General features: G+C 35.4%; 1 protein-coding gene across 2 annotated transcripts in view; it reads right to left on the bottom strand.

Annotated features, from left to right (window-relative positions):
• The window catches only part of DOCK9 (dedicator of cytokinesis 9), a 136,185-nt gene that overhangs the window by 44,076 nt on the left and 67,285 nt on the right, over window positions 1-24,824 (bottom strand). For both annotated transcript variants that reach the window (XM_072849945.1, XM_072849946.1), the window contains exons 14-30: window positions 23,123-23,205; window positions 22,550-22,672; window positions 20,638-20,717; window positions 20,369-20,556; window positions 20,181-20,246; window positions 19,497-19,589; window positions 19,091-19,214; window positions 18,581-18,702; window positions 17,111-17,197; window positions 16,371-16,460; window positions 11,737-11,852; window positions 11,533-11,602; window positions 11,268-11,393; window positions 11,067-11,138; window positions 4,411-4,557; window positions 3,622-3,705; window positions 2,873-2,984 (exon numbers count right to left, since the gene is read on the bottom strand). In XM_072849945.1, coding sequence (XP_072706046.1) covers window positions 2,873-2,984; window positions 3,622-3,705; window positions 4,411-4,557; window positions 11,067-11,138; window positions 11,268-11,393; window positions 11,533-11,602; window positions 11,737-11,852; window positions 16,371-16,460; window positions 17,111-17,197; window positions 18,581-18,702; window positions 19,091-19,214; window positions 19,497-19,589; window positions 20,181-20,246; window positions 20,369-20,556; window positions 20,638-20,717; window positions 22,550-22,672; window positions 23,123-23,205 — 1,783 coding nt within the window. The remainder of the gene's footprint in view (window positions 1-2,872; window positions 2,985-3,621; window positions 3,706-4,410; window positions 4,558-11,066; window positions 11,139-11,267; window positions 11,394-11,532; window positions 11,603-11,736; window positions 11,853-16,370; window positions 16,461-17,110; window positions 17,198-18,580; window positions 18,703-19,090; window positions 19,215-19,496; window positions 19,590-20,180; window positions 20,247-20,368; window positions 20,557-20,637; window positions 20,718-22,549; window positions 22,673-23,122; window positions 23,206-24,824) is intronic.

Raw genomic sequence — 24,824 nt, 5'->3', positions numbered from 1 at the left:
AGAAACTTTAGCTTGAAGATCTTATTTATTAGAATGTATTTATGTTTAAAATTTCAGCTGAGGAGGTGTTCAAGTGTTTCTCATATTCACTGTCATTGTTCAATACAGTAATCAAAAAACAGATGCTAATCTCAAAGCACTTTCATTTTTCAAAGAACTCTCCCAGTAAGGGACTCCATTAAGTCAGAAACAAACATAGATAAGACAGCAAAGACATTCTACAGGCCTTCTTGTAATTCACTTAAGAGCCAACCACATCACCTGAGATCTCTTTTGCTTGAGACAGCAAAACAGAACCAGAAACACTGCCGATTAAGGTCTTCTTTCCTCGCTGAACTCCTAGTTCACCAGGGAGCAGCATTTTACACTGTTCTTTATTGTGTAATCAGAAACACTTTTAGACTAGTTTTGCTCTTTTCTTAGGATCCCTAAACCAACAACTCATACTCCCTTTTCTATGGAAATATTTATGAAGCGTTATTATCCAAGACACTCCCGAAGGCTGAAAAAGCCAAAGACAGAAAAAACAAGTTCTATGCAGCTGTCCAGCTCTTAGTCCCAAATCTTGTTCTACCACCTTGATAAAAGTGTTAATTATACTCAACTTTACTAAGCCAGCAGAGTCGACTGAATAAATATTTCAGAAAAAAATAACCTAATCTACAAAAATATAAATGTTAGGCAGGTTTACTTGTTACTTGTAAAAGCACCTTCCTCACCTCTGCTTATTGATGTCTGCTATAGTTCAATGCCTGGAAGAAATTAATAATGTCTTCATAGCCACAAATGCAATAGCTAACATACCGTTTATTTTGGCACAAGGGTAGATGTACCAGGAGCCCAGCTGGGCTAAACAGGACATTCATGACTGAGCTCCAGTGAAGAAAACAAAACAAAACAAAAAAACAAAAAACCCACCAACCTCACACAAACAAAAAACCCAAAAAACCCACATGCACATGAGGTGTATGCAAGAACAAGCTACCAAAGAGGAATATAGAAGCATTGTTCAAGTATGCAGGGACAGTGCCAGGAAAGCCAAAGCTCAGCTACAGCTGAAACTGGTAATGGACATCAATGGCAACAAGAACAGCTTCTACCACTACATTAGCATTAAAAGCCTGAATAAGGAAAACATGGGACATTTGCTGAATGGGGACTGTGATTTAGAGATAGTGGACTTGGGTAAGGCTGAACTACTCCATACCTTCAATACCTTATCCTTCACTGCCATGGTTCCCAGGCCTTAAGAGTCTAGAGATTAGATTCAAGGAAGAGAATTATCAGCAGTGGATGAGGATCACGTCAGGGATCTCCTGAGACACCTCCAGTCATGCAAATCCACAGTACCAGATGAGATGCTGAGAGAGTTAGCCAATATCACTAGAAGACCACTCACTATCACCTTTGTTAAGCCATGGTGATCCGGGGTCTCCCATAATTGGGACCTTGCGATGACTGAAGGTAGACATTGCACACATCTTCAAAGAAGGGCAAGAATATCTCCTCACTTTAGAAGGCCTCACTTTAGACCTTGGAAAAGTCATGGAGCAAGTCCTCTTGGAAGCCATTTTTCAGCAAGTGAAGGAGAAGAGTGTGACCAGGAATGGCCAGGATAGATTTACCCAGGGTAAACCATGCTTGACTAACCTGTCTTCTACAATGAACTCACTAGATTTGTGGATAAGGGGAGAATAGCAGATGTCCACATGGTCATTGTATCCAAACTGGGACATTACAGTCTAAGTGAATAGATTGCAGACCTAAACGTGCAAAAGAAGTAGGTAGATCATTGGGCTCAGAGGTTGGTGGTTAATGGCTTGTACTCTACTTGGAGACCAGCTACAAGAGGAGTTTCCCAGGGTCTGTCCTACTTAATACTGCTTTGTCAATGACCTGAAAGAGGAGATGGAGTGCACCCTGATCAAGTTCATGGATGGGGTACAGTCCATATGCTCAAGGGCAGAGCTGCATTTCAGAAGAATCTAGATTCTACAGGAATGGGTCAACAGAAACATCAATTAAATTCAACAAGGACAAATGCAAAATTCTGCACCTGGCATGGACACACTTCCTGCAATGGTACCAGCTGTGGAATGACTAGCTTGGGAGCAGCTCTGCTGAAAAACAGCTAGGGGTCCAGGTAGACAGTAGCTTCAACAGGAGTTAGCATGGCATCCTAGCAACAATGAAGGCTAAGAGCTTACTGGGCTGTATCAACAGGATCATAGCCAGTATATCAAAGGAAATCTTTATTCCCCTTTACCTGGCACTTGTTAGACACATCTGTAATACCACGTGTAGTATTTGGGCCTTCTAGTACAAGAAGGATCTTAACTTACGTGAGTTCAGTGAAGGACCACCAAGGTAGTTACAGGGCTGAAGCACATGTTGTATCAGGAAAAATTGAGGGAACAGAGCTTGTTCCATCTGGAGAAGGGAAGGCCTGAGGTGACCTGACTACAGACCTACTGAAGTCCCTTTTAACCTGAATGGGTATATGAAAAACATAAAAAGTACACCAAGCCTCAACCTGCACACCTACCTACAGGAGTGTTGCAGGCTTCCGCAGCTAGTGAATTAAAAGCTAACTCATGAAAAAAAAGCAAACTTAATAATCATAGCAGGAAAGGGAGGCAGAGTCAAGGATGTAGTTTACCATATCTTTCAATGGCTAGATACTTTGGATAGATTACACTGCTACCTAAACTATTCCTTTAGGTTTAAATGAAAGGATTACAACTTTAGGCTTCCATTTAACAATTTCGAGGTTTCCAACATCTCATAGACCTGAAGTTACACAGTCTACACGTCTAATAATAAAAAGATGACTTCTAAGAAATATACCATATACTTCTTCAGAAGAATTTACCTTGATATCTCTGAACTCTGCCTTTTCCAAATGGCATTGGTAGATTCAAAGGTATGTAGTGCTCGTGATTACAGACTACCCGGAGAAATTCAAATTTGAATTCAAAAAGAGTCTGCAAAAATAATTTTAAAGTATAAATTAAACAACTGATGCAGTGATTTGAATAGCACATTAAAAACAGCTTTCTAACACAAAAGAGTGATTTCTCTCAGTCTTGAAGTATGAGGGATATAGACCTGTCAAAGTTCCATATATCAGTATAAAATAATTCCAGCATAATTCATACTTGACAACTGGATATAGTTCTATTTACTGTTCCCATTGTCCAAAGTTATTTAAGTTTACTAGCATATTATGTATTGATGTAAGAAAAGTTTGGACTCACAGAAGAAATTATTTGGACACGTGGCACATACTTTCACCATTACAGTAAATGGACAGATATCAGTTTATCAGATATCCACTCTTCCAACTTCAGCCTTTCTTACATTCATGCTTATAATTTCTGCTTAGTGTTGCACCCCACCCCCCACCACTTTCACAATACAGACGCTCTAGGGTGGTAAGGTTGCACCTGAAGATGGGAATCAAAATATGAAAAAGTAATTTGATGGAAAAAAATTGCTCTCGGCACAGCACAGGGACTTCTAATGTAACTAGGAAGAAGTCTGAAGACTTAATGCACGACTATCCACATGCATCAAGAAGAGGCAACTCCTAAAAATAGTTTGTTTAAAAACATTGAGTACCTTTGGATCTCCTGGGGCAAAGGAGCTGATGTAGTTATTGATTTGCTTGAAAACAAAGCCTCTATCCATAAAAGTAAAACACCTCTGAGGAAAACAAGCAAAACCAAGATAGAATTGATTTAGTACTGTCTCAGTGCTCAGTAATCACATTTCTGTATTTAATAAGTTTACTTTCCAAACACATTATTGATATTTCAGTTTGAATATAAAAATCAATAAAACAAGCAAACTAAATATATGCATACATATATGAATACCAAATTTTCCCTTAGAATGCAGAAAGTAAACAAATTGCAAATAAAAAGCAGTTTGAAGTGAACTCTGTCTTGACAGAAATGAAAATGACATGCCACTAGCAGCTTTATCTATCATTTTATTTCCCATCCTTTTTTCTCCCTACTGGATCTTATTGGCTGAAAAAGGAAAGACACTGAAAGACTAGTCTACATAAAATACATGCAAACAAAACAATACTCAATGCATGAAGCTTTTGTAAGATTAGAAGGTAACCTAAATGATATTTTTAAAGAAAAAAAGAAAAATCAAAATACATTTTGGATAAAATATAAATTCATTTTTAAAAATATCAAACTTTTGAACAGATGTCTTCTTGATTACAGAAGATGGAAATTATACTTCAGTGCATTTTAATTTGGACATAGAATTATATTTAAAAACCATTATGTATATTCAGTTTTATATGAGTTGGCTTTAAGATTCTTTAAAATCTATGAAGAAGCAGTATTACTTAAAAAGTAACCACAGAGCCCAAGTCGCTTGTGTACCTACTTTTATAAAGGCAGCAAGGCTATGGTTTGCATTTTTTGAAGCCTCTGGATTGTCTCTGTACTTCTGAGTGATGTGTGGCATTAGCATATTAACAACTGTTTCAACTGCGTGATGAAAGGAAGCGGAAAATCTCTGGTTTCGCAACAGCTAGAAACAAATTCAGATACAATATTTAATATGGTTTATAACACTAAAATACATCAGAAAATTTACTTTAGATAAGATATAGATAACCTCATAGGGAGAGGGGAGACAAAGAAAGTTTTCAAATTTTCTCATTTGTCATTTAAAGTAACATTTTCTTTAAATTCAACATTTTCCTAAACTTTTTAGACTGAGGGGGAAAAAAGAGCATTTGGCTAAAAGAAAATATTACAACATGCACTAACATCTGTTATTAAAATTCAAGCAAGGCAGTCTTTGATGACAAAAACACATGTATAAAAGTCTGTAAGTGTAATGCATTAATATTTTTCTATACTACAATAAACCTGACAACAGAAGCTAAGAATAAAAGGGAATCCTTTAATTTTATCTATATTCCTTTCCAAAGCAGACACCAGCTGGTACACATAGTAACTGCATTATCAGAATCTCTTTTCTGTCTTAGAAAAAAAAAAACAAAAACAAAACCCCACAAATCACCAAACACGTTTTGGTGTTCTGCAACTATCTTTTTAATAACTCCATTGCCTTTTGCATTGTGGAAATTCTCATCCATGCTTCTTTCTTTCTCTTGCTCATCAGTGACTTCAAATCTCAGCTCTTCCAGGCTTCAGAATCTTTCTCTCCATGTTTTTAAGTTTCCACAATCAGAACTGTTTTCCCCTGCTTTTAGGTACTTCGCTAATTAGCTTAAAAGATTTCCTCTACGTTCACAACTTCCTCCTTTCCACTCACCATCTATATTATCTTCATCAATCATTTTGTACATTCTGACCAATATTGGTCAGTAAGTTGTCTTCAGCTTTTTGGCACAGCAGAGTCTCTTTTATTTCTCTACATCTTACAATCTTTAATAAAGATTCTGTCTTTTGTCTGAAGGGACTTAATCACAGGTGGTGTGAGGCTGAAGAAGTTGACATCGACAAAAACTGTTTTAACTGTACAGTCATTATGTCTTTTCTTTCTGAAAACTGAAATCAAAACATCCAAGTGCTCCGAATACTTTGTTATTTAAATAGTTTTTTTAACTATATTGAATGCAACATTCCCAGGCAGAACAAGTCATTGTCAGGGCCCTGCATAAAATCAATGATTTGCTCCCTTTGTGCTCCAAAGTCTCTAGTTCTATTAAAAAAAAAAAAAAAATTAAAAAAAAAGATATTAAGGTGGGAAAAGTTTCCTATATAAATATCAATAGTACTCATTAATGAAATAACAATTAAAAATTAGAAATTCTTTTGGTGGGTATGCCAGTGTCCTACAATATTCTTGTAACTCAGCCTTTGTTGGACAGTAATTAAACACTTTTAAAAATATTACAAATTCTTGCTATAGAGATAATTTTGCTGCACCCAGAAATGCATCTTTTTATCAGATCTCATAAGTAGGAAATTTCTGAATACATGTTCCATTTATTACTTTACCCAGTAAGGCAGAAAAAAGCTAGCAAAATAATTTACTTGATATTTAAGGGGCTTGTAAATCAAGAAGTGATGTTCAGGAATGAGGATACATGCAAACAAGAGGTGAGTTCTGAGTTCTAAAGAGAGGTAGTTCTAAAAGTGGAAACGTCTTTTTTTAACATGAAATGTGGAGACAACAACAAAAATCTGTCATTAAAAGTCACTCCAGTAGTTTATAAGCTATGAACCTTACTTCATGTTATTGCAGGGAAAGAATGAGAAAGAACAGCAGTTCAAGGTGATACACAGCAAAGTACTAGAATCTAAAGGTGCGTGTTAAAAGAATTTGTTTCCTTTGTACAACTGAACAGTTCATATTTGGGGTTGCTTTTGAAGATATTATTAAAAACAAACAAAATATTAACCTGAAATGAATGGGGTTCCTATACAACAAGTATACCTAGCAGGCAGAACACTCTATTGAGTGGGACATCAACAGAAACCAAACAGGTATTTTCCAGTATCAAGCTTAGGGTTTTGGGGGTGGGATTTTTTGTTTGGTTTAGGTTTTTTTCCTCTTCAGGTAGAATTACTGCATGGTTCTATACCTGTAAGTCCTAACAAAAAATGTGGCAACATTTTGGTAGTTTCAGTGCTGCGTAAGAAAATCTCTGCATGAACTGTTAGCATCTTAGAAAGATTTATGGCTACAGAACCTACTAAATCTATGAAAAAACCTCACTGTGCATCCTTATTTTCTGAAATAAAATGGGGTGTCTTACAGAGTTAAAAGTGCCATCAGTATTTAGATCACATTTTTGTGGTTTATCTACTTATTACTGGCAACTTGGAATCATAAATAAAATGCAACTAGCAATTAGTACTTTCTTTGATAAAAGTCATGGTTTTTCCATGCTCAGTATTTTCTCAGTCCACCTTCTACAAAATGCCTGTTTACAATTATGCTGTTAAGAGGTAGAGCAAACATTCATTAAAATGAAATTATATAAATTTTTAGCCTACGTAAAGAATTTTGTAGGGCAGAAAGATTACTTAAAATGAACACGACTTTCAGAATTTATATGATCATATAACCCCATGTAACAGACAAAATTTGATGCAACAAGTTAATGTAAAATATCACTTAAAGAAAGGTCATAATTCATAGACCGATCTTCAGAAATGTAAACATACACTGAATTGTCTCCTGCCTACATCTTTTGGTGCATTTTAATGAAAATCCTAAGCTGACTTATAACAACCCTTAGAAATGGGGGTCAGAAGACCACAGTTTGTACAACATGTAATTTATAGCATATAGTAAATCACAAAATGAACTGCACAGTCTTTCAAGTACAGCAAACCTGAGGCCATTAGGTCTCAGCTACTGGTTGTTAGTACTAAAAAAAGAAAATAATCATTGCCTTCTCTTACAGTTACTTAGGTCACTTAGACATGAAATAGATGGAGGCCTTTCTGAGTAATAGTAATGATTATGCCTACCCCAATTCACACCGTATTTCCATAACACCAGGTAATCAAATCAGTCTCAGGCATCTGTAACTGACACACTGTTCCTTTACCTACTTTGTTTTCCCTAAAATAAAAGTCTTGTTAAATTGAATTTGTTCCTAAGACATACGTGCTGGTGCTCTCCAAATATAATTTATTATTAGGATTACACAGGTCAGTAAAGACACATTAGCTTTGAGTCAGTATAGCTCTTATGGAGGAAAGAAATAATAAAAAGTTTTTGTAAAAAATATCAAGAACTCATAGTAATGTGAATGCTCATCAATGGTAGTATACCATACTATACAAGAGATGCAGATTATACGGGAGAGGATACTAAAAACATGGACACTGGCGGAGTCATTCTGAAAAGTAAACTGCATTTGTTTTTTGTTTGTTTACACAGATTTCTGCTTTAAAAAAGATGATATTCTACTGTACTTATTTTATCCACCATCTGATTTCAATTTAAAAATATAATCCCTATTGTAAGGAAGTTATAATTAAATTAAGGAAATGGGTTTGCATGACAGCAAGTTAGTGGTTTCTTTGAAGTTTTTTTTAAACCAATATGCTGTTTCCAAACTTGTGAGGACTTCTGTAGGTTTGTTAAAATCAGGAAAAATTTTATAAACTTTGTGTAGCCAAGCAAAAACAGCATGTAGTTTTTCAGAGTATCACCTAGCAAATCCAAGAGAAAACTTCCTCAAGCTATGCAAGTTTCACACACGCCATGTTTTGAAAACCTTGCCCAGATGCACCACATTCTGTAATTAGAAAAACCGTATCCTTCTCACAGAGCTGAATACTGTAAAATAAAAAGTACTGCCAGTACTATCAGGTAAGTACTGAAACCAACAAAAATTGTTTCAGTTTTTTTCAATATCATTTTTAAATTATAAAATTTTAATTCAATTCCAGAAGTCTCTAGAAAAATTTCAGCTTTAAATAAGCAGCAGTGTTTTCTGCTTTGTAAGATTATACTTTCTTTTCAGTTGAATTTATTAATTAAATTAATACAATTAATTTAACTGATTATAAGCTCAAAATAGTGGGGGAAAATAAGAAATACTCCATTCACAGGGTGAACAGAAGCACAAACTCTTTCCCTCAAGGAACATCAAATCAATAATGGAAATTTAAGTTTAAAGTTCCTGAATCATTTGAACAGATACTATGAAAAAGAAAAAAAAGTGAAGAACAGAAAAAAGTCCATCTGAATACTTTTCTTACTTTGGTTTGAATTAACAGTATTTCTACTGATTAGTGGTACAAAAAGTTGTAAGTCTTTTCTTTTTGCTAGAAATTTTGAGGAATTCCCAAACAGCTGATCAGTTAAAATGAGCAAGAAGTTTGACATCTTAAATGCAAAAGGACACACTGCACTACATGCACAGCAAACCCTTTGTGCATATATTTGCATTCTGAAAAACTCCTAAACAAATGGTAGCTTCTTAGACACTTCCCTAGACAGTTTAAGAAGTTAGTGATAAAAGCTTGCCTTCTTCCACACTTCAAAAGATACTTAAACCTGTAGTACTAGTACCATGTAATTACTCAACTTCCCCCTGCCCCCTTAAACTAAAGACCTATTTCTAGATTAAACAGACTACAAATACCAGGTAAAAGTTTACGTCTGTGTATTAGAGTGCATCAGATGCTTTTTGCACAAAACATGTCTTCCCTGACAATTCTTGTCTAACCTGTTCTTAAAAAAATCTGCCAATAAAGGTTCCAGAATTTCCAGAACCACTGCTCCAATTAAAAGCTGATATTTTATTTAAAAAACAAAATTATTTCATCCTTTCTTTTTAGTAACAGAAAGGAGATCACTCTCTTCTTTGTGGCATTTTAAATGGAGACAACTCCTTTTCCTTATATAAAAATGCAACACAGTGGCTAGCATCTAATGACCCTACAAGCAAAAATTTGAGGTCCTCTTAAAATGCAAAACAACAGGATGAAGTGAGATATTCTTTGCAGATTTTATCTACTCATAGAAACTGAAAGTCAGAATAAAACATAGTTGGGCAGACTGAGGTGGGGGGAAGTTAAGCTTAAAATACACAACCAATTTTGCAACTAAATGAGGAGCCTCACAAAACTGACTGAGCTCCTCCTGCATTCCAAAGCAGTGGGAAAAATAGTTATGCATGTTACTGATTTTTCTCCTTAATAATTCAGATTGTTAAAAAAAAAATATATATCTATATATATATATATATTTTTTTTTTTCCTTCTATTTCTACAAAGGGTGCAATGCTGAAGCCTGGTATCTTTACTGTGTGATGTATTTCAGTAGAATGCATAGCTCAACTTGAATCCATAAATCATGCTCTTCCTCTCTGTTATTAAGATATTCTGCAAATTATGTATCGGTTATTAGTACTAAAATGAGTCCAGTTAAATACTGTATTAAGGCAGGTTTTTTTATTTACTAAGATAACAGTCAGTCTGGTGATATGATTTAATTCTTCTAACCAAAAGTAAGCCAGTAACATGAACCCAAAACCATTTTTATTTTGTATTAGTATTCTAAGAAAAAGCGATGGTTACTAGGATTTGGACATCAAACATGTTACTTTAGAGAATATCTAATGATGAAAAATTCATTTGACCAATTATCACATGGAGTTCACATGCTTCTTAAATGAAAAATGAATCAGTAACTTCTTTAAAGATTAAATCTATTGAAATAGAAAAGTCCAACTTAAAGTAAGTTGAACTGGGACTCAAACTCTACTGATCATACCACAGCAGAACAGTATTAAGTGTAGCACTCTAAAGCTTTTTTCCTGATTATTGTCCAATTACTTTTTTCCCCCCACATACTTCAGACTTCCAGTCATGTTGTAAATACACAGTGAAAATACTGATAAAGATTTCAGAACAACCTGGTATCTTACTCAGCTGGGACTATTTTGTATACTTGAAAATTTACTTTCAAGACTTGTTTTAATACAGAACTAAAAAGCTGTCACCAGTGTAAGAAAAATACTGCTTATAGGCCAAGCTGGTAGAAAAATGCCTGTTTCTAAAATTTTAGCATTCTCCTTCCAGCACAGGAAATAACACAGAATTAAATATTGATACTTCTTATCGCATACAGAAGGACTGTAAACTGCATGTTTTACTGTTCTCAGAGTCATTTTATATCACAGCTACTGTACTGCTCAGAAAAAAGCCCACATATTTTTGGGTAGTACTTACATCAAAGTCCACAGTGTTTTCTATTGCTTCTAGCTTCATTGTACCAAAGGTATTAAGAAATCTTACTAGAGAGTCTGATGATTTACACAGACTGCTCTCCTGTACAGATTTTAAGGGGTTTCTATCCTTTTATAGTAATGTTGAATCTAGCCCTGTAGTTTTTTCTATCTAATATTTCAAGTGATTCCTCCTGCTGCTTTGCTCTTTCCCTCCCTTTCCTACAAATAAAGTTATTATATATAAATCACAACCATGTATATAAAAAACTTTTTATTCTAATATGCAATAAAAATATGTGATTGGAGAAAGAAGAGACTATACAAATTCTCTTTAGAATAACTTTTTATTTTGCAAAAGTTGACATACCTTTACTTTAGAGTTTTCTATCAAATGCTGAGCCATTGATTTTATCAGAACTTCAAAGAAAAACCATGAATACTGCAGAGAAAATAAAACATTCTGTAAAATTGCCACATGCCTTCAACAACTCTTTCAATACAATCAGTTTCTATTCTTCAGTTATGACCAGATAAGAACATACAGTAAAAAGTATAGTTCAATATATACCTTAAGTAGCTTGTTGCTTGTAAGAAAGTCAGCAGATGGCTTTAAAATTGTTGTCATGGACTTAGTCAATTCTTCATGTACTGTCTTATATTCAGAAGCAACATAGGGTTCAGCTTTATAAGCATACTTGGGGAGGAAAACCAGAATATACTATGAAACCATGACATAATATGAAACAATTGAAATTAAACAGATGCAACTAAATTTAAGCATACTCTTTTCAGAGAAATAAAAAAAAGGAAACATTTAATTTACTTTTACCTACCTTGACATAAGATCTCAGGTAGCTATCCAAGCCTTCTTCATGACACTGAGCAACAATATGGATAATAACCCTAAACAGAAGTCAGAAACCAAGTAAGCCTACAAAGAAACCTATGATTGCAATAGCAAAAATGCTACTGAGTTACAGATTTATGTGATAACCCAGTCATCACTTAAACTCTACGAAGCACTGAAAAGTCTTTACCTTGTCACATTGACTGCAACTTCCTCTTGAGTTGCTCTAGTGAGAACTCTAAACAACTGGTTTAGAACAGTTGGCAGGAAAGCTATCATCACATGGCCTTCCATAGCATGAAGGCTCTAAAAGAAAGCAGTAATACTGTCACTCCCTTGAAACAACGGCATTTAAATCACAAGTTCTGAAACGATAAAATTTACTGCAAGTCTTTTTCCAAAAATACACGCTGCTTGCACTATTTGGTGTTAATTACCTGAAATACCGCACAGAAAGCAATTGAGAACAGTTTCCAACATAAATATTTGGTACATATTTTCTACATTAAGGCAAATTAGGGTTAAATATTAGGTTTTATTAAAAGCATTTTAGAAGTAGTTATTTGTACTTTTCCATTGAAATGCATACAAGGTAATGTTTCAATTAAAAGATACCTGTGTATACCACAGCAAGCTGACACTTTGGTATACTTTGCTAGTTCATCCACCAAGCTGGACATTTGGCAAACAGAAGTTCCACAAGGACATACAGATTGCTTACCTGTAATAACTGCAATACTAGTTATACTAGTTACTGCAAAACAATAAACTAATATGTTAAAAAACAGAATGAACTAAAATCCCTAACTACCTAATGCTGGCAATTGGAGACAGTGAATGGCTAACCACTCAACTTCTTCATGATATGCCTTTGCATTCCATCACATGCAAAAGATATTATAGACATAACCACCCTGACATAAAAGGCAGTGTGTGGCATTTCATCCTACATTGTTTTATGCCACAAAATTCCCTGGAGTTAAACCGAGTTTGACAGAAAGAAAGTATATTTGCTGAACATGTGTACAGACAACACATTTCAAACACTTCCATTCAGTGTTAAGTAGCTGCCTTGTCTCTGAATGTTTGCCTCTGTGCACATTCACACTATTCAGGACTCAAAACAGTCTTCCTTCCTACATGATCTGTGATTTTTCTTGGAAACAGCAGTCATATGCTACAGCATCTTATCTATACGCCTGGAATATCAGCGCATTGGGTAAATATCCAAATGGAACTTCAGCTCACACTTTTGTCCAGGATGCAGACATTTTTTGGTAAAGGTGTTGTTTTAAGTAGGACTCTGAAGTGGACTTGTAACCCAACTTTTGATGCTTTTGAGTATTCAGTTACACTTAGACTGCTAGCAATAGCTGCGCCCTTTGATCTCTCAGGCAGCAATGGAAGTAACTACAAGCAGATACCTCAACTTATGAGATGCTATGTTTGGGCTCATGAAACATGAAGGAGAGCATACAAACTTCTTGAGTCAGGTGAGTCTCTGAAAACCTTTAATTAGAAATTAATTAGAAGTCAGATGGTGCTTACACAAAATCCTGTTCGGGAGGGCAAGAGCAGAAAGAAGAGAGAACGGGAGAACACTTGTCAGGTTCGGTACCCCAAGCTACTCTGCCAGCGGCACACGGACTTCATGGAGAAAAGTAAATCCTAAGTACTTAAATGTGTCATTGCCATTATAGCATAGACATTACCTGCAGGAAACTGTCACCAGCTGACTGAAACACTGATCTTTAAAGAACATTTAGCAGTCAGGCCAAGTCTGGCACAGGTAGGTACAGGCTAACACACAGAAGGCAAGCTCTCAATACAAAGGAGAAGTAAAAAGTATTTGGGTGCCTGCGAGGCCTAGCTAGACAGGAATTTGGCCCAATGGAATTGAGAATAGCCATAATTTGTAGCTGACACAGAAGATAGCATTTGTTTTCTGTTACCATGCAGCGAGGCAATAAAGTCAATATGATGTGTTAATCTAGTGGTGTGGAACATGTTCATACTGTGCGATGAGAGTGTTCTGGTGTTTGACGACAAGCAAGAGTTATAAAGAGGCTCTGCAGCTGCATTATTCTGTCCCAGGGATTTTGGCAAGACATGGTCTTGTCACTGAACCTAAAGATTTTGCTAATGTGGAATTAATATAAATAAAGTGGTTAAGCAAAGTAATAAGGTACCCAAATGTATTACGGTATATGTGATCATATACGACTGAAGTAAATTATGTGATTTGGGAGTGATCTGAGGAAGCGTTCTTTTGAGCTTTCCCTAAAATGATACTTTAATATCTGATGGTCACTTTGTTCTACCAGACTAACTTGTGAATATCAAGAAGAGAATCAAGCCTTTGATTCCAGCCAACTGTCATTTTTGACAGTCAGCGGGTAGCAAGATAAATCCGAAATTGTCATGCTAGTCCCTGGAAGAGATTTTGATTATATCAGATTCAAGTAGGGCTCTGGTAAACTTAAGAAACAGTGGGATTTCTCAAAGTGAATCCCAATGAATGAAACAGGTCAGAAACTGACTGATAGTTGTTTACAACTTCAGCTCCTGAGGTAAGAATCAACCAACTGCCCACAAAGTACAGAGTCATTCCATTCCTCATAACGTGTACAGTCACTGCTGCCAGGACCCTGGTAAAGAGGCTCTCCATGGTATGCAAACTGATTTTTTTAATAGTAGCGATTCAGACTTGTCATGTATGCAGAGATTTTAGTAATAATTGTTCTTTTCATGTAACATCTGACTGTTTCCCAGACCAACTGCTTTATATTACAGCACCAGAAAGAGCAAATGCTGTTTTTTTCACCTGAACTTATCAATAAAGACATTCAGTTCCCTGAGGTCCAGTATGGGCAACAATCCTTCCCTTCTTCTTCATACCAGAAAAGATCTGCCATTTTCTCTGTCGCCTCAAGTAGCAGGAAGGCTACACCCCTTGAAAAAAGTGATGGAAATGATACTGATAATTGTAAAGAGCTTCAATGAGCCACAGGTCAGACCCTAAGACCTCTAATTCATGATGAGAGATACTCAGAATATACCATGTTTATTATACAGAGAAAAAAAAAAAAAAGAGATGTTAAGTCCAATGATAAAGGTTCAGTGTCCCAACTGATCTCAAAACCACAACCAGAGGACAGGATGGCAAAGCTGCACCAATGAGAAAAATGCCTTTTATGACTAGGACTTCTAAAAACCTGGATGATTCCTTTGTTTGTATTTTGACGGAACACAGGAGAAAACTGAATACCAACAACTTTAAATCCCTTGCCAGAAAAGTACAAACAGTAGGAAGTGAGAAGTAAAGAGGTTCTCTTCTTCAAACAGAAGTCTCAGACAGCAGCACCACAATCTCCCAGAAGGATTGCTTGGGGAAAGTCCCTTGGCCTCAAGGCAAGATGAAACACTCTAAAACAGTGGTTCTTCCCCTCTGCTGTCTCTGTTGGAGAGATTTCTTCAGGGCACAAACCACACATACACAGTTAGAAAGACTCTATATTTTGAAAACTGTCATGATGACAGAGGATTTGAAGTGTGGTATCAGGGAGGGATTCTGCACACAAGCTGTCTCTAACTCCAGTAGGGCCTCTTGATACTGCAGAGTGCTGACTTTTAAAGCCAAAACACTAGCAGGGTTAGTGCTAGTGCCATCTAATTTGGGACTATTTGGTACAATTACTGCTGCAGAAAGCAGTGGAAATAAGGATGGATCCCGAACTAAAATTATCAAGGAACTCGAAACAGATCTTTCAAGTGAGAAACACAGAGAAATTACATCTTATATCAAAACAAGAATGTCAGTAGCAGAAACCCAAGTGAGAGGCATATCTAGTGACTCATTGTAAGTAACTATGGGGGACGATGAAGTTCAGCTCCAAGACTACTTGTTCTTTGCCTTACCCTTTTGATGTTAAGCTACCATGGCCAGAATCCCTTCTAAGGGGTTCTATCATTGTCATATGCTTTGCCAGCATGTTTTGGGACTGCGAAATTTCAGAATGATAAGGACAAATAGAAGACTGAAAAACAGGTCTATCAGTAAAAAATGGTAATAATTAAAAAAACTTATTTCCAAATAGACTTATTCCATCTTCTTGCTGTTAATGTACTGTGTCCTGTTTTGTACCAAAGTTGATCACAGAAGTCTTGAGGCAAGGAAGATGACTCATAGCCATGGTTTTGACATAACTAAGGTCACAAAGCAAGTCCAGTTCAGAAATGTGCCATGTTCAATAGTTACATTCTTACTTAAATGTCCTGAGTAGACAGTCCAGTTTCATTAATTGATGGTATTCAGTTACAGCAATAAACTCTGTTGTGCCTAAGAAAATCAGGAGTTACTTGTGATACCTTACATAGATTTTAAGGTGACTGAATTTTGGGCTTCATATTAAAAATCTGGCCTACTTGGTTAAGACAAAATTGCTGTGGAAACCATGCACTCTATTGATCTAATCCTGAAAGAGAACTGTAGACATGACAATGATGACCTCCTAAGCAAAATTTTAGAATATCAAGAGTCATCATTCCTTACCATTCCCATGTGCAGTTCAATTTTATTATTTTGACAAACTAAGCCATTAGTGTTTCGAAATTATTACTCATAAGGCTGACCAATACTGTCTCATTATTTCCTCGTGGTTTCCTCTTATGTCGCAATTGTAAATTTATCTAGGGCAGGAAGTATCTTTTTGTTCTTTTTATACTGCATATTCCATTAATGAGACCTAGAAAATGTCTGAAGGTCTAAGGTTTTGCAAAAGTATAAATAAATAACATCATCTGTTATTCACTGCCATTTTATACCTTAAGATATTTCACAAGATCAGTTCCTAGTGCACGAGCTCCAGACTCTGTTTTCTGACAGTATTGAAAAAAATTATGCAAGTGCTGGTCCTGTCAAAGACAAAAAGAACAACAAATTAAAAAATATGTAACATTATTATCCGTAATCCAAACCAGAACACATTAAAAATATTTTTATATAGAAATCCATATGCCTGTCCATAGATTCAATTTTGAAAAAGAATTCAAGTGCACTACTCCGAGAACTAATTTAGTCCGCATGTAAAATTGATTTTTTTTTTTAACCCACATAAGAAATTTCCAGTGATTTTTGAATACCTGTTATACAAAACACCACCTATATTTGCTTCAAACCAACTGCCATGCAGAAAATAGCATACTTAATGTTAGCTATCCCAACCGATCATAATATGTATTTTACGAGCAACTATAACAGGACTCATTGCTTTGTAGACATGCCAGTAAATAGCTTTCAGACAACTATGTCCTCTCATCTAACTGGAAAATTCAGACTGGAAAGGATGACAACGTTAGACAAAAGGCTCACATTTTTAATAGCTTCCATTTAAGATCTGCTGTTTTTCACAACTGATGTGAGAGAGAGATATCATGCAGAATGTCCAAGAGACAAAAGAGATCAGCATATTGAGTTTAAGAATCTTCTCAAATACTGTATACACATATAACAAACATACATTATTTCTAAAACATTCTCTAATTGAATTTGTTTCATAACTTACCTGCGTATACACAGTTGACACCAGATGAGTGGATATTTTTAACAGTTGTTTGCCTCCATCTACCCATTTAATTTCAGGACCAGAATGCTGCACGCATACATGCAGAGGAAAAGTAAAATAATGTAGTGGTATACTAGAGTAAAACAATTTGTTTATAGTACCACAAACAACACTTTTTTTTTTTTTAAACAGGTTGAAGGAATGTGTGCAATGAATAAAGTCATAAAAAAAGCAAAATTATGCAGGCAATATTACCAAAAGCATTTATGAAGCTTAAAATGTTTTTTTTAAAAGTCCCACAGTAGTTTCCTCACTAGCTAACAAAATTGCCTTTCTATAAGTCATAGATTTCATGTTTCTTCTACAACTCTGCAAAGAAACTTCTGACTAGACAGAAATATCTACTAGTTTTCTGAGAAAAATAACACAAGAATTTCCACAGATACTGACACAGTTTAAACCTTAACATAGGTCACCGATAGGTAGCAGCCAGTGCTTCCTTCCCAACCCATTTCCAAAGAACTGAGAATGGGAATGCTCAGCTGTCTACCCTGACAACCAGTTAGGGAGAGATTTTACTGCTAGATCTACAACTAGTCATATTGGTCCTAACCTTCTACCCATGGGCATGAGCAGAGAGGAAGAGCAGAGGCATAAAGAATACACCTACAATGTGAAAAGATGAAAGACGTGAAGGAGACAATGGTTGGAAAGCTTACAGCAGTTTAAAAAAGAAAAGGTGGTAGAATAGGAGGAGAGCAGCACCTCTTGCTGTTGATTTTAGGCCTCTTCCTCCAAAATGAGTCAATTTTGTCTCTGCATTTCATTCTCTTAGTCAAATCCCCTATCACATTTTACATTTTGTATCCTCCTTGGTATCATTTTTATTACTACAATTTTGCAAGCTTTCTGCTTTGAAAAATACAACCATAAATTTTACTAGTGAAGTATAAAGGTCACAAAAATCAAGATGTGAGAATAAGACTTTTTCAGGAATAAAGGACTTACTGAAAGGAGACAGCATGAAATGCTAAAAAAAATTTAGTAAAGGACTTCAGATTATTTGCATATCTTCATAAACTCAATATAGTTTAATATATTTAAAAATGACTGTAACTTCTAATTAATTATTACTACAAAAAATGAAACAAACATTTCCTATCCATCAGCTAAATAATAACAGAAATAAGTACTTAACAATGTAAATGAAAAACTATATTAGGGCAGGTTGATTCAAATTCTTGTAAAAGACAGAATTTAGTCATAAGTTTTGTCTCCCATTTCTGTTTGGGCTTGTTTGTTTCCTCAAAGTCAGATGTCTAACTTTTGCAAAGCATTCCATTTCAACTATAAAAGAAAAAAAAATGTTACTAGAAAATGACTTCAATCTTATCAGACCAGGGAATTACAACCAAATCTTCTCTTTCCACATCTTTTTCTGAGAGATTAGAGCAATTATATATAGCATACCTTTCCAACCCCCACTTCTTGATAACTAAGATAGCCTGATGGAAGATTTGCTGACACTGGGATGTGTTGCTCATTGGTCACCACTCTTCCATCTTTTATTAGAGGAAGCCAAGAATACCCAACTATGGAACATGAAAGGCAAGTAATTTTAAATATGTTATGAATCTTTACATAAATCCTTACAAAAGTCTTACTGTACACTTCTGATATGTAATTCATAAACAAGAAAGTGTTAATGTAAGGGCCAAATGATTTGAACTCAAATGATGAGAAATAATTAAAAAGGCAAATAAATTGTCATTGAGTTTGAAAAAAACCCATACATTTGATAAACATTCTAAAACAACATTTGAAACATTTAAATTGAAAGAAATACTTAATTAAATCTTTCCGTCAGTAAAATGCAATTAGAACTCGTTATATGGATCACAAAAATCACAGATTAACAGATAAGCATACTTCATAAAATCGCCCCAGTAGTTACTGAAAGTAAAGCATTAGCATACAAACCTTGTGTTTCAACAACATCTTTCTTCTTTGTACTCCCTTTGCTTGAATTATCACAGCTGACATGGTAGAAGGTGAACAACAAATGGTGCTTTTCATGTAACTGAGTGGGCAATTCTATTTTAATCTGAAAGGCAAAGAATCACAACCTTTGTAGAAGTCTTCAGCTAGAGCAGTGACATACCTTACTGGTTGCACACTTAAAAAGCAATTCCAGGTTATACGTTATTTGAAGCAAGATCAAGAATCACACACATCAAAACCTTAAAAATTCACTTACAGTGAAAAGGGGGGTCTGATTTAACTGAAATAATTATCAAGAACTTTACAAGAAAATATTTGAGAATTGTATTTTTGAAACTTACATAATACCTAAACCTGTAAAAGTTACCTTCGAAAGGTAGCTTACCTCATCATAAAACTCTGGATTTTGATGGTGATGCAGAACAGCAGCAAACGCACTTCTGGTAAATACTGGTCCACCTGGCCTACCATAGATACACTAATAATAGAAAAAAGGAAAAAAGAACAAAAAACCCCCTGTGATCCTTGTTCACTTTCAGCTTAGAATGTTTCACCTAGAATTTGAAATATTTTAACTTGTGTTTAACTTGGTTCCTTTGCACAGACAGGGGATTACATGATCTGTAGTCTGACTGCTACGCAATAGAGCTGACACTGTGATTTCACCTCAGGATTCCTATACATTTTTATACTGCTTTTCTTCCAGGCACCTCTTATACACTGTGGTAGCTCATAAACAAACACAGAGCTTAGCTCTGCAGTTGACCTAAAGCTGTACTGTTTTAACTTAAAGAATTCTTCCTGTTGAGTAGGCATAAGCCACCCTTGTTTGCAACAAGTTTATTAATGGAATTTTTGTTGATATAAAGAAATTAAATGCTCTGAGGGTTCTTTAGTAATCTTTTAGATCAAAAACAAGCAAGTCATCTAGCGGTTACTCTTATGCCAAATGCAAAAGGAGGACAGAAACCCGCCATCCCAAACTAGACAAATTAATCCAATACTACTGTGTTACTTAGCTAACTGTTCACTATTTTCTTTTATCAGTTGCAAAAATCAAAAGACTAACCTTTAAAGGCAAAGAATCCTCTTCATCAGAATCCTTGAACTCAATGCATACTGCAATATTTCTAGCCTAAAGCAGTATTTAAAAACAAAAACCCAAACACTTAATCATAAGGATCATCACAGAAATAATATGTAAAAAAATCTTAACCAAATCTCAGAGAAGAGAATGTACAGTTTTCCTGTACTCACCTTTGCAAAAGACTTTTGACTGTCGTATTTCAAGTGCTTTGGATAAACATAAAGATGATTGTTGTAGATGGTGAAAGGCTGCGTGTGTTTTGGTATACAGGGAACAAATTCCTCTATTTCAAACGTTATTAGTGTCTTGGTACTGTTTTCAAACTGTTTCATGGGAATGTATGATGAGTTAACATAATCTGAAAATACATACAACACCAATAAAAAAACTGAAGAGAAAAAGCCTGAATGTCCATTTAACAGTGTTTAATAATACTTACTTGGAAAATCTGGTGACACGTTATCAATTGTAACATCCAGATTTCCTAAAATAACAGGAAGTTTGGCCATCTTTTCAGGTCTATAGGAAGGAAAAAAACCTCAAAGTCAGGCTAAATGCAAAACTATCAGATGCCAGAGAAAAGAGATAATAGGAAACAGAGGCAAAAGTAATATCCTGAAATAGGAGTATGAGAGTAAAGGTGGTTTGGGGGTGGATGACTGATCTGGTCTTGGTTTTTGCCTAGATTCACAGTTTTCTTCTCCTTTAAATTCTCAAAAAAAATTTTTTAAAAGTAAGGCTTTATTTACAAGTGTGGAAAAGGTTAAGAAAAAGCTTGATGACTTTTTTTTCTTTAAATCAAAATGAAAAACTTTGTTAAAGATAGGTTTTGTTTGCCATGTAATAACTCACTATCACTTGCAGCGAAGAGGGGACCTATAAGTAAGCTTTTAAAATCTCAATGGCAGTGATAAGCATTTACGGTAACAGGGTAAACTTGGGGGAAGAGCAGAGGGGGAGAGATATCAGTAAGTTAACAAAATGCGTCTTCTACTCAGTAATTTTTTTTTCCTACCTCCTCCTTTTTCTAGAGTTTTAAAGAAACTCACTCTGCAAAATATTTACTATTAACTAGCCTACTATGACATTTCTTAGATGTTATCATGTTCCTAATTCAGAAATATGATATGAAGTAGGAGTATTTTCCATGTTAAAACACCAGTGCAGAACCCTTTACTAGTAAAGATAATCAGCAGCATATTTTTTTTTTTATTATTGCAGAGGAAGTGGATGCAAAATTTTCCTGAAATGCAATCCTGTACTGTGAAGCAAACAACTTTTTCTGGTTGGACTCTGGATTCTAATTCCAATCGCTAAGCCTTAGACATTACAATCTCTTACTAGAATTCCTGTGAAATACTGTACGTGATTCCACAAACAGGATGCTGAAATAACCAAAAGCATTTCCTTAATTCACAAAGTAAAGTGATGTGGCAGGCTAATTTACTATATTAGTTTCAGTTTCAATAATATTGTTTATGGCAAGGAGTATCAGTACACAGCAATTTCAATGCTATGTAAACTTCAGTGAAACTTTAGGCAGCTCGCTAAAATGGAATTAAAATACCTATTACAAACCTCATATCTCCTTATCAGATTTGGTAAGCAAGAATAAAATAAAGAAACTATAGCCCAAGCCTTTTGCAATTAGTGATTGTTCAAATTAATACAACTCCAGCTAACTGTAGCATAACAGAAGTGGAAATGCCTTTGCGAAGCAGCAGAGATTGCTCTATTATTTTACACCCTATTTAATAAGAAAGGGGATTAAAACTAGTTTATTAATAGGGTCATCTGTCAGTAGGAGATTCTTAAGCCTTACACACAAACTGATACAGTCTTTAGGAATACTTTGTAAAAAAGGATGACCAATGTTCTGTTATTTAGGCATCCTGAGCCACATGCACTCCCAAGGAAGATGGACTAGATACTGGCTTGAATCCCTTTCCCCAAGAGCTAGCATTCTCTGTCCAAGGCCAGTGACCATATGATTTATGCTCATGCTTGTTTTCCTTTGAGAATCAGAAGAGTGTATTGTCCAAGCATAACTCCTAACACAGAGCTACTTCAGGATATGATGCTTACTGCATGTTAGACATGGCATGATACTTCAGTCCTACTTGTAGCCCCCAAACACTGCAAAGGAAAGATCTGTAGCTTGTATGAAGGCCTTGATTATATTTATACAAATTCCATATTTGAAGTGAAAAACATATAAACACATACATCAAAAGATTAGATGCTCCAGTTCAAGACTATAACAAAAAATGGTGGGGCTTGGGGGGTGAGGGGTGTTAGGGTGTGGTTAGTTGGTTTGGTTTTGTTTTTTAAAGTGGGGAAATTAGACTTACTTCCTGAAATCTGCTAACAATTTCAGCATGTCTTCATTTGAAAGTTTATTACTGTCTTGTCTGAAGAGAGGAGAAAATCTTGCATTTTTGTCCAGGGTTCCTGAGGCATCTTTAAACAGTGTTCTGAAAGTCAAAATCTTGCTTTCAGCTGAGTTTATGACAGTGTTGAAATTCACTTCAGGAAATTTCTCTACTACAAATTAGAACATACTGCACCATCCCTCACGTTAAGCATTTAATACTCTTGTCATTGTAGGTGAGTTTTAACATATAAATAGCTCAGTCTAACAAATCAAGTGTGAACCATTTCATTCTTAGTAAAATAAAAAATATTGGCAATAGAAAACAGCTGGCAATATTCAATGGTTTGAATAATAATATAATGAATGTTTATAACTTTTTTTCCTACTACAGAGCTGAAGTGTAAGCTTGTTTGTCAGAAATCTTTGGTTAATTGAAAGTAAAACAAGAAATAATTTAAATAGCACATTAATTTTTACAAGAAGTGAGATGCAGAAAATACTGTTAAAGAAAAGTTAGGAAAAAATATAGATTGACAAGATCTGTCCTTACCTAGCTGCCCAGGCAAAAGGCATTCTATATTGACCTAACCTCTGGCACGCCTGCTTAGCGTTCTTCAAAACTTTCTGTGCAACCTGCAAGGGACATAAGAAATAGCCACATTTTAAAAGCTACATTTTTTGCACTGTTAGTACACAAGGAAAGAAAACACATACTGACACTGATATAAATTGGAAAGTCTTTAGAAGATTAATCCTAAGTATGCAAGTGAAAGACAAATTAAAATACCTCTTAACAATTGATTTCAGGTTAAGCAGGGCCTGCTGATTTCACAGCATTTCATGGGTGGAAACACAGACCCATCTACACTCCCGATAATACATATTTAATTAAGAAAATAAAAAATTATTGTATACAAAACTCATATGAAAGCTAGAGCAAAATTCAACTGGTTTTTAAGACAAAATTGTGACTCCCTATAAAAACATTTCCCTCCCCACTTGCTCCCCTATTCACCACCCCCTCTATGTACCAGAACACATTCCTGCAGAGTAAATAGTAAAATACTCTGCAATACTTGTATTGCAAGTACACACAAAATATGGGGAGGAGTTGTATGAAGATCACATGGATAATCCTATGTATGGACATTGCAACATTGTTTTCATTAAAACTTTAAATTTTTGTTTTGTTATCTTTTAAGTGAACAAATAATTCCATTATATAGAACCAACACATATAACAGTAAGAGCTAGAAACCCACTGGTCTGAGATGTTCAACACCGAGCTGAACCACTTGAGCTAAAGCAGAAGCTCGTGACAGAGCAGCGGGCTTCTCTTTTCCAGAAACCAGCTTCTCCTATGTGTCTACATAGAGCAAAATTATTTGCCAGAGGCAAAAAAACACAGAGTAAACCTGCTTGATTATTATCCCTGATCTATGCTGTTGACATGATGAAGAGCTGTTTCTTATTAGCGTGTTGTTCGAGCCAACTCCCCATTATCCATAATTTCCTGTAAAAAGGGGGAAATTGCACTCGGAAGCATAGAACCTTGACAAGTAATCATCATTAATTCACTGTATTCAGTGTTTAAGGGGAGAACAAGTGATCTCTTGGCTGTAGAATTTGCTGCTTCCATTTTCCTTTTTTCTTATCCAGAGTAGTAATTCTGCAGGGAACTGGAACTTGCTCGTTGCACTGACACATAGGGAGGCCTATATAGCTGGTACTGTTCTGGTTTGTTTCAAATTAATACTGTGTAATTCCAGAGAACAAGAACAGAGAAAAATTCAAACTAAGTGTTCAACTGTATAAAATTATAAGCAAATGAATACCAGAAATGCACAGCATAAGTTAATATAACCATGAATGTTCCTATTGGCTACTCCTGCAGTACAGGGCAATACAAGTCTAGCACTCGGCATCAAATTTGGGAACACTTGGGCTTACTTAACCTTCCCATGTGGCTCAGGCCCAAGACCACCAAAATCAGTTACTCAGTTCAGGTTTGTTTTAACTCAGTAACAGTCAGCATACACTTCAAAACCAGACTGCTAAAATACAACGCTGCTGTTTTCCAATGATAGCTGAAAAAAAATCTCAAGTATTCCTGGAAAAGCAAATCAGTAGTCTGATCTATATTAAGACTAAGTGAAAAATACAGGTTTTTTTTACGTGTAGCTTAGCCAGCATTAAATCAGTAGGAAAGAACACTGTTCCTCTGCAGACACTGAAAGTTAACCCTTTCTTCT

Source organism: Ciconia boyciana, chromosome 1 (assembly GCF_034638445.1).
Source record: "Ciconia boyciana chromosome 1, ASM3463844v1, whole genome shotgun sequence".
Taxonomy (NCBI): Eukaryota; Metazoa; Chordata; class Aves; order Ciconiiformes; family Ciconiidae; genus Ciconia; species Ciconia boyciana.
The sequence above is the reverse complement of the archived record's forward strand: the minus strand, read 5'-3'. Positions and strand labels throughout refer to the sequence as shown.